At 39.4% G+C, this 14,938-nt stretch overlaps 1 protein-coding gene across 1 annotated transcript; it reads right to left on the bottom strand.

Moving 5' to 3' along the window:
• Positions 1–13,686: 13,686 nt before the first annotated feature.
• LOC131629404 (uncharacterized) lies at positions 13,687–14,348 on the bottom strand. The gene is made up of 2 exons (XM_058900194.1): positions 14,064–14,348; positions 13,687–13,920 (listed from the first exon to the last, which is right to left on the bottom strand). The coding sequence occupies exons 1-2, from the start codon at positions 14,346–14,348 to the stop codon at positions 13,687–13,689; spliced, it is 519 nt and encodes a 172-aa protein (XP_058756177.1).
• Positions 14,349–14,938: the final 590 nt, after the last annotated feature.

Here is a 14,938-nt window from a genome sequence, read left to right as displayed (position 1 = left end):
GCCGTGACTCCCACTTAGTTTCACCCCGCCATGATGGCCGATACACTTTGGTCGTCAACAAAGTTCTTATTCCTTATGTCATCCTTCCGTGCCCTGAAAGAATCAACATCCGTTATGTTCAGCGTTGGAGGCTTATTGAAGACAATCCTCAAGATAACCAACCTGAACATCCTAATGAACCTGTGGATGCAAATGAAGAAGAACTCAACCAAGGACAAGCTGATGACAACCAACCTCCTCAAAACAACCCTCCGCCTATCACTCTTGAAGCCATGTATGCTGCAATTCAACGACAAGACCACCTATTTCAAGCTATGCAGACAAATCAAAATGAAACACTAAGGCTTATTCGAGAGATGCAACAGGAGCACCGTGACTATGCTATTAGGAACGAAGGCCAATACACTGAAATCGCTACACAATTGCATGATCTTAACATTTGTGTGAATGGCTCTCCTACTGATAGACGTCGCCGTGTTCGTACAAGAGGCGCAAGCAGTTCTCGCAACCGCAACACTGAGGAGTAGTTCTCATGCACTGAGGACATTGCATCATCTAAGTCTGGGGGAGTCGTACTACTTGCTTTAGTTTCCTTTCCTTTTAGTTTATTTCCCTTCCTTGTAATGTTTTTTCTAATTCAATAAAGAATATTTATGGAATTTCAAGTCTTATCTTTATAATTCCGTAGTTATTTCAATTTCTTCCATTTTCTTGAGCCATAACAAAATTTTGCTCTTAAACGATAAACGCAAACCCCACACGTTTGAGAAATACAAAGCTACTAAAACACTCAACGCATAGAAATTGATTCAAGTCAATACCCTTATTGTCCCAACACTCTAAAACCCCCAAGTATGCGTAACCGATTTGAATACCCATTATACCAAAACCATCGACTTTAATTTTTGAAGTAACCCTTAGTAGTTTATTCTAGCAGTCGGCACCGTCTTAGAAACAAACTACGCAGAGAGTCGATGAATATAAGTGTATGATCCTCATAATAATAATTATGTGCTTAACCATAATAAGAAATGTGCCTACTAAGTAAGGTGATCCTCACAAGATCATTTAACCTAACGGTCGCAAATCTCAAATACAAAGAATTTAAAAACTCATTGTTGATTGGTTCAGAAGTCATCTGGTACTGAACTTGGTAGGAAGGACTATTGTCCGATTCCCCACAATCTTTAAGTGAATGCTAAGGAGTATACCACATATTGTGCCAGAACTCCATGAGAAGGATCATAGTCACTAACCGACTACTCTGCTATGTGCGTGTCAAGATAATGGGCTTAATGTGATTGCGCGCGAATGAAAAGGGTAAAACATGATGACGAGTCAAAAAGGTCGAGCTATAATGACATGATTCGGATTGGTATGCATACTGGGAGTTGTCTAGTGTCGCTACTATAAGTTTATTATTTGGATCTGCAACATTATTTTCATACAAGAACACAATGTAGCTGAGTATGACCGAACGATGTGGTGGAAGCGTGTTTCATTTTGCTGTCCTCCCATTTCTATCTTGTTATCTTGCTTGAGGACAAGCAAAGGTTCAAGTCTGGGGGAATTTGATAACACGATTTTATATCGTATATTTAGCTTGAAATTCATAGATATTTATAGCATTTTTCGTTTATTATATTGATTTATTATGATATTACGCGAGTTTTTGCTTTGTTTCAGGTTTTACACTCTAATTATGACTAATTGCGAAAAAGAGAAGAAATGGAGCTAAAACGACCCATATCTATGCCTAAAAGACGAAGAATAGGTGCTGAAGTAAAAAGGGAGTGCAAATAAGGCCCAAATGTGCTGAAAGAGACCCAAAGACCCAATGAAGCAATCCAGCCCACGAAGGAAAGCAGCCCAATCCACACAAGTAAGTGGAGACGCACGTCTCCAACGTCCCTATGCCACATCAGCAAAAGGGAGACGCACGTCTCCATTTCCCTGAAGATTCTCCACTTGAGACGCACGTATCAAGTCACGCACCCAGTCTCCCTGAAGAATCGGAGACGCACGTCTCCAAGCCAGTCTGCAGAATCTCCTCTTTTCACGCAAAGCAACTGCAAAGCATCCCCTATAAATAGAAGCAGTCACTTCAGTCCAAAGTGTCTGATTTCCTGCTAACGAAGTGCTGCCGAAATTGTACCGCGAATCATAATTTTCATTCTGCTTTCATTCAAACACTTATTTTCTCACAACGATTTCTACACCGGAAATTGTTGTGAACTTTTTATAAGTCTAGCCTTACGTTAGATTTATCGTTTTTATTTCCTTGTTTTATTTTCTGCCCGTTTAACTTCCGAAGAACGATCCAGCCAACTTGTGGTGGAGGTTCGATACTTGAAGATTTACTTGCCATTTATTTAATTCAGGTTTAATATTTACCGCCTTATTTATATTTTATTTGCATGATATATTGTATGCCTATTAACATGCCTATTATTATAAAACGAATCTATTTATGCATGCTTAACCATATTAATATGTCTGGCTAAATTACTAAGGTGTCGGTATGTAGAGTAAGTTAACCGAGGGATCCGAAATAAATTGGCTTAATTATATTTTATTAAATATCACTTATTTTTGGTTTATATGTCTAATTTAATTAGTAAGTCTTAAAACCAACAGAGCGAAAGTTGGAGGGGTTAAGACGGTCAAAGGTTAAAATCAATAGAGCGAAAGTTTGAGATCTTTAACCAGATAGTAGACATAGGACATTAGTTTTAAGGACGGCGAAAGCGTATTAAAACTAATTGGGACTTATTTATTTTCAAAAATTGTTTTTACACCCGAGCGGGATGGCGAAAGCGTACGTTAGGGATATTAGCTTGTTCCGAGTCAATAGAGCGAAAGTTTGAGATTAGGAGATTTAAATAGATAACAACTTCATAAAATAGGCATTTTATTAATTACGTTGTTTCCAAAAAGCTCTTCTAAAATCTAATGGGATGGCGAAAGCGTACATTAGGATTAGGATAGTAATCTGAATCAACAGAGCGAAAGTTTGAGACGAGGATTTTTAATCAATTGAATTAGTAAAGATTTTTAATTAAATTATGCAAAAGCCAATGGATCTTCGGATTCCCTTAAGTTAAACGAAATACATACTGATACCTGTCTTTTATTATATTCTTTATTTCTCACTATCACTATCCCTTAGGAACAATCAAAATTTCAGTAGCCCTAGCTTTACATAGTAACCTTAGATAACGGTAGATCGATTCATAGTCCCTGTGGATTCGATATCTTTTAAAACTACACGACACGACTGTGCACTTGCAGTCATCAGATTAATAGACACGTAAAGTCGCGATCAGGGTACACATGGCAGAATGGGTTGTCCGCATTGTATGAGATACACCTGTTTACAGTGATTTTCGGTAAACAACCGCTAGTCTTCCAACTTTATAAAATATACTTTGGTTACTCGCAGGATTGACTAGATTGATCCTAGGACATAGTCAAACAATTGTCTTTTGATATGATTTGGTTCATATTTGTTTGTTCTTGCTTCGAAAACTTGTTTGTGATGTGATCATATGACTATTCATGTGAAACAACACTTGTTATACATGTTAATATAACTTCAACAAAGAAACATAGAAAGCGTGTAAATTGCAGAAATATAAAGTGCAAGAATATAAAGTGCAGAAATGTAAAATGCTTTGAATGAAAGTTAAACAAAATATAAAGGAATTGAAAAGATACTTGAATAAAGAAAGATACAAAAGTATTTAAAATGGTGTTGGTGTCATACGTACATTTCTCAGCGAACTCGTTCTCTTAACGCTTGATACCTGAGTGATTTGTGAGTGATTTGTACAAAATGAACACACGGAATCCTAACATTAAGACCCTTATTTATACTAATTTCGACCCCAACGGTCCTACGCTAATATGATGCCACGTTGCTCACATGCATACGCTTCGAATCCCTGGGATGCCATCTATCCTTGTTCGGTTACACAGACTATTTCAAAATTCAAATCCTCCCGCCTGAATCCTCTTCTGATACGTGGCAACGTGATCAAAACCGAGAATGCTTACGGAAACACGCCAAGCTTCAGTACTCTTTGTGTTTCGTAAAAACGTTTAAGTCTTAGAGACAATTTATTTCGAACTAGCTTCAATCTTCATCATCTTCACTTCAACTTAAATAACATCCTCGAAACATGGCCATCAGTAGCCATTTTTAATCTCAGAAATGGTCATCAGTAACCATCCTTCTTCGAACTTTAACTATTCAAAGAATATTTTCTTCCAAGGAAATCTCTAGCTAACAAATTGCCCCCAGTAAATGCCTGTTTCGATGGAACGAGAGAAATAGGCGTTTCTTGTCATGATGATATTTCGTTTTACTCACTTTTTAGAGTTCCAAGATACTTAATTACTGTCATAATTATTTATGACTCATCTCTCCAAACGTCTTGTAATTTTCAAAAACGTCTCTTCAAAATGTATACTCCCACGTTTTGTCATTACTTGTGATCATTGCTCCTATATACTAGGAGTAAGCTAACAACTGTTCGACCACCGTTGGATTAAATCACCGGTTGCCGCGTGTCTTTGACCTTTATTCAAAAGATTTGAAAAGGATTTCACTAAACCTTTAAATACTTGACCCTTTTCCTTCACACAACTTCACCCTTCATCTTTCTGCAACCATATTAGAAAAAAGAAATCCTCTTTGATTTAACCTAATCTCTTGAAGCAAATACATCCATGGCGTCTTCTTCAAACACTCTTCAACCTGTTTAAAAGATTCAACATCCCACACAGATTGGAAACCAACAATGTATTCCAGACCCAAATGCGGCAGAAATTCGTGCTATCTATGCTTCTCAGGTAATTATTCCTTTTGAACTTTCTGGGAAAACTCATGCCTACATGGGTCCTTTACCTGGAGGAAATAACCCTTTTCTAGGTAATTTTTTTCCTGCTTATTATAAAACTAGGCCATTGCTCAGTAAGAACCAAATAGATGAAGAGGGTAACCCAATCTTAGCCAAAAATACCCAGGTAGATGATGATTCGACCGAAACCAATGTAGCTCTAGAGAAAATTAGGTTAAATTATGCAACCAACTTCCTAAAAGTCTTCAGGTCAATCCCTTTAGCGAAGGATCCTGACCTATATTACACTTGGCTGGATAAAGTAGAAAGCCAAAAGGCTTCATTTTGGAAGAAACTAGGGATTTATGATCTAATTCAACTATCCAAAACGGGCTTAGAATATAATCAAACCATGTTAGTAGCATCAGTATATTTTTGGGATGCATCTCATATCACCTTCCATCTTCCTTGTGGAATGATCACCCCTACCCTCTTTGATATAGCCGCTATCACAGGGCTTTGACCAACTGGGGAAGTTTATTATCCCAACTTCATGGATACTGACACCATCCAATTCAATGAAGTGAAAGTCACCTACACTGCTTTTATCCAGAGGTATCATGTCAAAACATCTACTGAAGTTACAGACGAAGAACACATTGCGTTTCTAGCACTCTGGCTTTCGAGGTGTGTTTTTTGCTCTAGGTCTATCCAGGTGACAAAAAGGTATCTCTGTATGGCCAACCAGATAAATGCTGGTAAAAAGTTAAACTTAAGCCAGTTAATTCTAGGATTCCTTTATGAGAGTCTTGGCGAAGCAGCAGATCTTATCAAGAATTATACGGCAGGATCTCTCCTCTTCGCTGGAACCTTCTGGTTATTGCAACTATGGCTTAAGGCCACTTTCGAAGCACACCTTCCATATAAAGGTAGTGTTGATGAAGAAGACACAGCAATCAAGAACCGAACAGTCGTAGGGACTAGGATGGCTTACCTAACTCCTAAAGAAGAATCAGGGAAGCTTCATGAGACTTTCCCAGCATACATGATGATGTTTGCTAAATGTGACCAGTTCGAACCTTCTATGGCTCCATTTGTAGAGAGGAAAGTAGGTCCTGAATGGTTCACCCGAGAATTCCCAACAACTACTCTAGATCAACAAGCTGAATCCATGGTTATCTGGGAAGCTTTTCTGACGCCTAAACTGTTGTATCATCAGTTACGATCTCCCAAGAGCCATTGCTGTCTCCTTTGTTACTAACCAAATCTTGTTTCGAGACAATTTGGATTGGCTCAACTTAAGCCAAAATGCATGAGATGAAACATAAACATCAACTGGCTTTATATAATACTTGAGTTTAATACAAGAGAAATATAAACAAAGGCAGAGTTTTTCTATTGCACTATACCTAGTCTCTGCATCATTGAGTACTCTACTTAAGTAATAAATGGCTCTTTCGATGCCATTATCATCTTCTTGAGCTAACATGCTACCTATTGTATTATCTGAAGCTGAGATATATAGACGCATGTGCTTCTTCCCATTTGGGGGAGACAATATTGGTGGATGCATCAAATATTTCTTGATCTTTTCAAAAGCTTCTTGGTGTTCAGCATGTCATTCGAACCTTCCTTGCTTCAGTCGAAGTAAGGGGGAAAAAACTTGCGTACGTCCACTCAAGTTAGAGATAAATCTTCTTAAGAAGTTTATCTTTCCCAGTAATGACTGTAGTTCTTTCTTCGTGGATGGAGGCTTTGTCTCCATAATAGCCTCTGTTTTATTCTGATTAATTTCTATTCCCTTTTTGTGGACCACGAAGCCCAGGAAATCTCCAGCCTGCACAAAGAAAGCACATTTAAGGGGATTCATCTTTAAGCCATGTTTTCTCATTCTTTCGAATGATTGGCTCAGATGGTCCAGATGACTGTGATCTGAAACAGATTTTACAACAATGTCATCTATGTATACTTGCATGAAAGTTTCTTTAAAATCATGGAATATAGAATTCATTGCTCTTTGATAAGTTTCCCCGACGTTTTTCAGACCAAAAGGCATTACAACCCATTCGTAGGTGCCTATTGCCCCTGGGCAACGAAAAGCTGTTTTGGACACATCTTCTTCTGCAATGAAGATCTGGTTATACCCAGAATATCCATCCAACATACTTAAATATTCAAAGCCTGCGGCTGAATCTACTAGCATTTCTGCCACAGGCATGGGATATTCATCCTTAGGAGTTGCTGCATTCAGATCTCGAAAATCTATGCATACTCTTAATAAACCGTTCTTTTTAATAACTAGCACAATATTAGCAATCCATTCGACATACCTTGTAGTTCTAATGAACTTGCAACGGAGAAGTCTTTCGACCTCTGCTTTGATCCTCGAATGAATCTCTGGTGCGAACCTCCTAGGAGTTTGCTTGATGGGCTTTTTCTTTTCCTTTATAGGCAGCTTTAATTCGACCAAATCTCTCCCTAAACCAGGCATCTCATCATAGTCCCAGGCGAAGCAATCTTTGTTTTCTTTCAATAACGCAATGACTCTTGATTTCAAGGTTGGCTCTAACTTTGCACTGACGTATGTTACCCTCTTATGATTTTCGTCTCCAAGATTTACTTCTTCGAGTGGATCTTGGGCTAACATTTTTATATTTGACGCCATCGGGTTTTTCTCGAATCCCAAGGGTTCTTCGTCATAGATCGCGTCCAGCCTTTGATTCGCCTCTTCACCTGAAATCCTTTCAACTTGAATTGTGTCGTTAGGAGGTTGCGGGATAAAATGTATCCCAGGATCCGTCGCTTCTGCTTCCTTTTGAATTGCCCCGACAGTCATGTTTAATAACTTGGCTTCGAGAGCCTTTTTTTTTGTTCTCAGCTATGTAAGCCGAAATCCTTTCGAAGAAGGATGACTCAGACATCATCAACGTCGTCGTCCCAGCCTGTTGGCCGTCTTGTTGGCAAATGCTCCATTGGTGCGTTATCTTTTGGACCATCCATTACTTCTCTATTCCATTGGAATCCATTCGGGTGTAAGGATAAATAGTATAAAGCATTCCTATTCGGGGAGTACATATCTTCCGCAGCATCGCAAGGCCCTATATTAGCCAAGTTCCTGTAGAAACTGGTTTTATTGACTTGGTTAACTTCAGCCATTTAGTAGATTTGATCCCCTTCAATGTTTTCCACTATACCATCTTCCCTCCAAATAGTTAGTCTCTGATGCATTGTCGAAGGCACTGCAGCAACCCCATGGATCCATTCTCTTCCTTGCAAAAGATTGTAGTTCGCTTTTGCTGGTATCACCATGAACATCGTTGGCCTTGTGACCGAACCCACAGTTAAATTCACTTGAATGACCCCCAAATTTTTCCCTATTTTGCCTCCGTAGTTAGACAAGACCATATTATGTGGCCTTATATCAGTATTGAACATATAAATTCTTTTCAACATACACTGGGGCATTAGGTTCACTGCTGCCCCCCCATCTACTAGGACTTTGTTAATGCCAACATTTTCAATCTTAGCCCTTATGTAGAGTGGTTTTAGATGGTTTCTCATACACTCATCAGGCCTTTCGAAGAAGGCATTCTGCTCTTCAACAGCCCCATTGTTTAGCACATAATAACACACAGGTCTATGTCTTGCCATCTCTTCTGCATCAGCTTCCTCACAGTCTTCAGCTTCTGTCTCTTGGTTAAACTCATGGGGGAGTACCGACACAACATTACAATTGAAGTTTATAGACGACACTACGTCTGAGTCGAAGTCGTTTGTCATCCTATCGTCCTCTTTCCAAGGACTGGAATGCATCTTTTCTTATTCTTTCTCGTTATCGGAACTGAACAACTTGCGTTCCACCGGAGGTTTGCTTGTCCTTGCCCCCTGCATTGGGATCTTGTTGCTGCTAGATTCTCCAACCTCCTTTGCTTTGTATTCCCTTTGGGCTTTCTTCATCCTTTGGTGCCTTCTCCACTGGGATCTGGACATAGGATGCTTGCCTTTGTAATTCTCCAACCTGTACATTTCTCGATTTGAGGTCTGAAATTGCTTCTTATAAGCCATTGCAGTCCTTCCCCCTTGGTCCCAACTTCGCCATTTGTTATTTCTAGTACCAGCTTGTATCCACCTATCCCTGGGTATGTCTGCAGGGATTTTAATTGTAACTCTTCGAGCTCTAGGGTGGGGACTGACAGGCCTCTTCGATGGTGTCCGGTTGTCGAACACATACACGTTGGGACAGAGTCCCTGAGTCTCTCGACCCATGTAGAATAACACTCTTTCGAATGATCGAGCTAACAGTTCGTCATAGACTGCTCCACATCTGGGACACAATACAATCTCAGTGTTTTCTTTGTGACATCTGACCATGAAACTTACTAAGCTTTCTTCCGTCCTTGGATACACCTTCAGCAATAGGTTTCCTCCTCTCAAGGGTTGTTCCATTCTTTCTCGTAGGGCCCTCTCAAAGTTAGCTTGGACCCTTCGATTCAACATAATCGAGCACCTTGGGCACATCAGCATTTTTCCAGCATTTTTCTCATGACACTTCCAGAGATAATCTTTCAAACTCTCCCCTCTCGGTGGAATCTCAATGTTTCCTTTCTCCCTTATCAACCATTTTTCTAGTTCTTCTATTTCAGATAAAGGCCGCCTAACATTGACCATCTTAACAACTGCCGGAGGAGCTTCAGAAATCTGTATCTGCTGAAGTTTCGCCCTGAGGTCTTCAGTGGTCTCGCTAGTTTTCTCCTTCAGATCTTCAGTCATCTCTGTATCGAAGGATTCTTCAACATCAGTATTGAAGATTGCATTTTCATTTAGGCTTTCATTAGCCTGCTTTCCAGTTGAAATTATCTCCAATTCAGCAATATCAGTTTCATACACTTCCACCATGTTGACATCAAGTGGTTCACATAAGTTAGTGTCAGCAACATTCAAAGGGTCTGTGTCAACCTTCATGTGGTTCTTTGTCTTATCAGCGAATTTCAGACGTCCATCCTTGATAGCATTCTGAATTAGATCCCTGAAAAGAAAACATTGTGAGGTTTTATGGCCTAAAAAACCACGATATTTACAAAACCCTCACTTCTTCCGTTGTTCTAATGGAGGAATTTTAGAATTAGGAGGCACTACCATCTGGCCATCTTTTACTAACAAATCGAATATTTCGTCACATTTAGTGAAGTCAAATGTATAAGTTTTCTTAGGAAATCTATCGCTTTTATCATTCTCGACTGGATTTTTTCCATTCGAAGGGGTGAGCAACTTGCAAGAATAAGGTGGTGCTTCTTTTAATTCAGCTAGGTCTATTTCGACCTCTTCCACCCCGTATGAGTCTTCGAAAGGTTCGCCGTCAGCGTCTTCAGCTTCAATATATGCTACCCTCTCCTTCTTGTAACTTTTATTTGTATTGGCCTTTTCTGCTTTTAGTCGTTCGACTTGTCGAACCCTGTCTGCCAATTGGGCCATATCTCTTAGGTATTGGGTATCCAGTTTCTTTCTGATTGAATAGTCTAGACCGCCTGCAGCCATTTCGACTAATTCATGTTCTGGGACGACCGTGAAGCATCTTGACTTCAACAAACGGAACCTCTTCAAGTAATTATCTATAGGCTCCGTGAACTTCCTATTGATGCTAGCCAATTCTTTCAGACTTATCTTGGTTTGACCCATGTAGAATTGTTCATGGAACAACCTCTCCAAGTGTGCCCATGCATCTATGGAATTTGGGGGTAAGGTAGTGAACCAAATAAAAGCATTTTTTGTTAGCAAACTAGGGAATTATTTAATTCTCAAATCCTCGTTCCCTGCTAGATCCCCTGCTTCCGTCAAATATCTGGCTATGTGTTCCACCGTTGATTCACTAGTGTCCCCTGAAAACTTCGTGAATTTGGGTACCTTGGTACCTCTTGGCAATTCTGTTGGCATAATATATTCGGGTATGAGGGATGTGTAGTTTGGACGTCGAAGTCCAGTATTAAGGCCATTATTGGCCATAATTCTCTCTATCATGGCAGTTAAATTATTCTCTGTTGCCATATTTTCTCTCCTAACCATGTGGACTACTTCATCTGGATGTTCGTTTCTACCAACTACCCTTAATCTGGGACCCTCCTCGATGTTCTCTTGTTTACCAAAGTTAGTCCTTCGACCTGGATTCTCTAAATCTATCACTTGGTTTCTTCCGACTGGTGGTGGTCTAGGTGGGGGAACTGCCTCACCGGGTGTTGGTCTAGGTGGAGGAACCGTATCTTGAACACGTTCCATGATTGGTTCACCCTTGCGATAAGGGGGTTGGTTAATTCTTCGCCTAGTTTGTGGAACTCCCATAAAATCTGCCATTCGATTTATTTGTGATGGTATTTTTTGGAAGGTTTCTACATTGTCCTGGTTAGTTCTGGTCATGTTTGCCACTAATGGTGTAAAGAGTGACCCTATTTCTTTGGCAAGAGCACCTAGCATATCATGGTTACTTGCATCCATTTCTTGCCTAAACGCTGCCCGACTGTTGGTAGTTAAAAGAGACAATTGGCTAGATGTGCTTGCATTTTGTGCACTTCGGCCTATCGAACCTGTATTAGGCGAAAACGCCGTGACATTGGGTGCAGTATATGTAGATCCTGCCATATATGAATACGGAATTCCATAAGGGTTTCCAGGCCTCCATACATCGAATGGAGATGAAAATGGCCTTGGAGAATGTACTTGACTTGTCGAGAAATGAAGCATCTCGTTTGTGCCTGTCGCATGAGGCATGGTGGTCGAACTGGAAATTGGGATCGTTCCTGTTGTATTTTCGGGCATGGCTTGGGAACTAACTGCAGTCGCAGATCCTCCCGACACGGGTATTTCCTGTTCTTGTGACGTAGATGTCGAAACATGTGTAGTATTTGTTGCTACTGTTCCTGACCCTTGTGGGGGATCTTGATGCCCCCCCACTGGTCGAATTGACTATTTTCTTGTCGTACCTTCGTTTCGGAATCGGTGGCGCACAGTTGTTTAATTTACCGTTCCTAAGGTTCATACAAGGTCTTGATATGTTCTAGACAAAACAAAACAACCAATTAATAACAATCTATTTGACACTGTCCCACTGGGCGTGCCAATTTGTTTACGGTGATTTCCGGTAAACAACCGCTAGTCTTCCAAACTATAAAATATACTTTGGTTACTCGCAGGATCGACTAGATTGATCCTAGGACATAGTCAAACAATTGTCCTTTGATATGATTTGGTTCATATTTGTTTGTTCTTGCTTCGAAAACTTGTTTGTGATGTGATCATATGACTATTCATGTGAAACAACACTTGTTATACATGTTAATATAACTTCGACAAAGAAACATAGAAAGCGTGTAAATTGCAGAAATATAAAGTGCAAGAATATAAAGTGCAGAAATGTAAAATGCTTCGAATGAAAGTTAAACAAAAGATAAAGGAATTGAAAAGATACTTGAATAAAGAAAGATACAAAAGTATTTAAAATGGTGTTGGTGTCATACGTACATTTCTCAGCGATCTCGTTCTCTTAACGCTTGATACTTGAGTGATTTGTACAAAATGAACACACGGAATCCTAACATTAAGACCCTTATTTATACTAATTTCGACCCTAACGGTCCTACGCTAATATGATGCCACGTTGCTCACATGCATACGCTTCGAATCCCTGGGATGCCATCTGTCTTTGTTCGGTTAAATAGACTATTTTGAAATTCAAATCCTCCCGCCTGAATCCTCTTCCGATACGTGGCAACGTGATCAAAACCGAGAATGCTTACGAAAACGCGCTTAGCTTCAGAACTCTTTGTGTTTCGTAAAAACGTTTAAGTCTTAGAGACAATTATTTCGAACTAGCTTCAATCTTCATCATCTTCACTTCAACTTAAACAACATCTTCGAAACATGGCCATCAGTAGCCATTTTTAATCTCAGAAATGGTCATCAGTAACCATCCTTCTTCGAACTTTAACTCTTCAAAGAATATTTTCTTCCAACGAAATCTCTAGCTAACAACACCAAGGCATTTACGTTGGATAAAAGGGGGAAAAGCTCGTGGTTTGACTGTCACCGGAGATTTCTACCAAAAAATCATCTGTATAGAAAGAACAAGACAAATTTCATAAAAGACAAACAGGTAACAGATATGCCTCTGCCCCGATTGTCACCAGGTGCTGTATGGGACCAAGTTTGTGGGCTACCAAAAATTACAGATACTGGAAAGGCATGTAGAATTGAAGGATATGGGGTCGGTCACGTCGCAACTTTACACATTTAAATACGCTTTTCATTTACTCCTAGGAAAATTCAGTGACATGATTTTCATATCACTAGGTAGTGACATGTAAATCACGTCACTAATGAAGATGCTTTTTCTGACCAAACGCTACTACACCTGCTCTGACTGAATGTGCATTCATCCCTGGTCCAAATTTTGCGACGTGATTTTTACTTCACTAAATAGTGAAGTGAAAATCACGTCACTAAAAGTTGCCACCTTTCCTCCTGCGACGTAAATGATCATGTCGCAAATATTGGTTTGTGATGTGATATTCACGTCACTACTGAGCCTTTTTCTTTGTAGTGCAACTCTCAAGTTCTATATCATTTTTTTAGTCTTATAATCTTTTTATTTATTCTTCTTTTCTATCTAAAAACTCAATAACTCTCATAAAACGACCCTTAAAATTTTAAGTTTGGCAAATTAAATTTGTAAGAATATTTACTGCAAATAAATTTAAAAATAATTCTCTTATTTATAGTTATAAATTAATTAGTATCATATTTATTTATTTATTTAATCAATATGCATTTAAACTGATTTTTTTTTTACAAAGCAAACTTAATGACTTTCATTCAACACATGATGTTCAATACAAGGAGGAATCATATGAATAACACTGCGTCTAGCCCAAGAATTGGCCGCCTTCGCGAGGGAGTGGGCAACCGAATTCGCTTGACGCCTAATAAACTTCACCTCGAAGTTGGAGAAAACATGTAATAAAATTTTAATAGACATAATAATTAAACTAAATTCCGAGCCACCCTCGTGGTCGGAGTGGATGGCTTGAACAACCTGTTGAGAGTCACTTTCGAAGATAATATTGTCAAGGTGCAAAGTTATAGCTCATTCAATAGCTTCTTTTAGGGCATAAGCTTCTGCTTCAAGGATGGAGAGGGTACCAATATCCCATGCTACACCTGCAATAATGAAATTACCTCTTTTATCACGATACACCATCCCCTATTAGTAGTCCCAACGTGATTGTTAAACCCCGCATCCACATTGCACTTTAACCATCCTTCCGCTGGTGGGTTCCAATTTGTGATATTCTGAAAGTTATTCTCTCTCCCTTGAGTTCTTTGTGTTGTAAGCCAATTATGCCAGTTACGAAATGCAATCATACCCAATTTAGGTGCTTCCTCCTTCTCATTATGCCAAATAAAATCGTTTCTATTTTTCCAAAACTCATCCATCATAACTGCAAATCTACCAGCAACCATCCTATCTTTTGAGCTAAATATATTAAATATTAGAGATTTTACATCACTAAACTTATGTAAACGGGGCTCTAGAAGATCTGACAATCCTGCTGTCCTCCAACACTGAATAGTCGTATCACAACCAAAAAACACATGCCAATCATCTTCAATATTATTTCCGCAGAGCTGACAATCTGGTGGGCACGGTACCTGATGTTGACGAAGTCTAGTCCGCGATGGTAAGCATTTCATACAAATCCTCCACAACAAATGCTTTGTTTTCGATGGTGCTTTAATTCTCCAAAGACTATTCCAATCCTCCTTCACACTATCGGTATTTTGTCACCTTTTAGAGTTTACCCACAACTTGTAGCCAGATCTTACACTATACTCTCCATTTTCCTCCTCTTTCCATACCAATCTATCTTCGACCACCTCTTACAACAACGGAACCTGTACTATGTCTTCGGTAGCTACATAATCAAACAAATCCTCAATCAATCTTGTATTCCATTCTTTCACAGTAGGCAACATAATATGGTTAACGTTAATATCGTATGTACCTTGCTTTTGGGGTCACTACAGAAAAAAAGGCCTCCTACCACGCCCAG

The sequence above is a fragment of the Vicia villosa genome, unplaced genomic scaffold, assembly GCF_029867415.1.
Source record: "Vicia villosa cultivar HV-30 ecotype Madison, WI unplaced genomic scaffold, Vvil1.0 ctg.000564F_1_1, whole genome shotgun sequence".
Lineage (NCBI taxonomy): Eukaryota > Viridiplantae > Streptophyta > Magnoliopsida > Fabales > Fabaceae > Vicia > Vicia villosa.
This window is presented reverse-complemented; position numbering and strand designations above follow the sequence as displayed.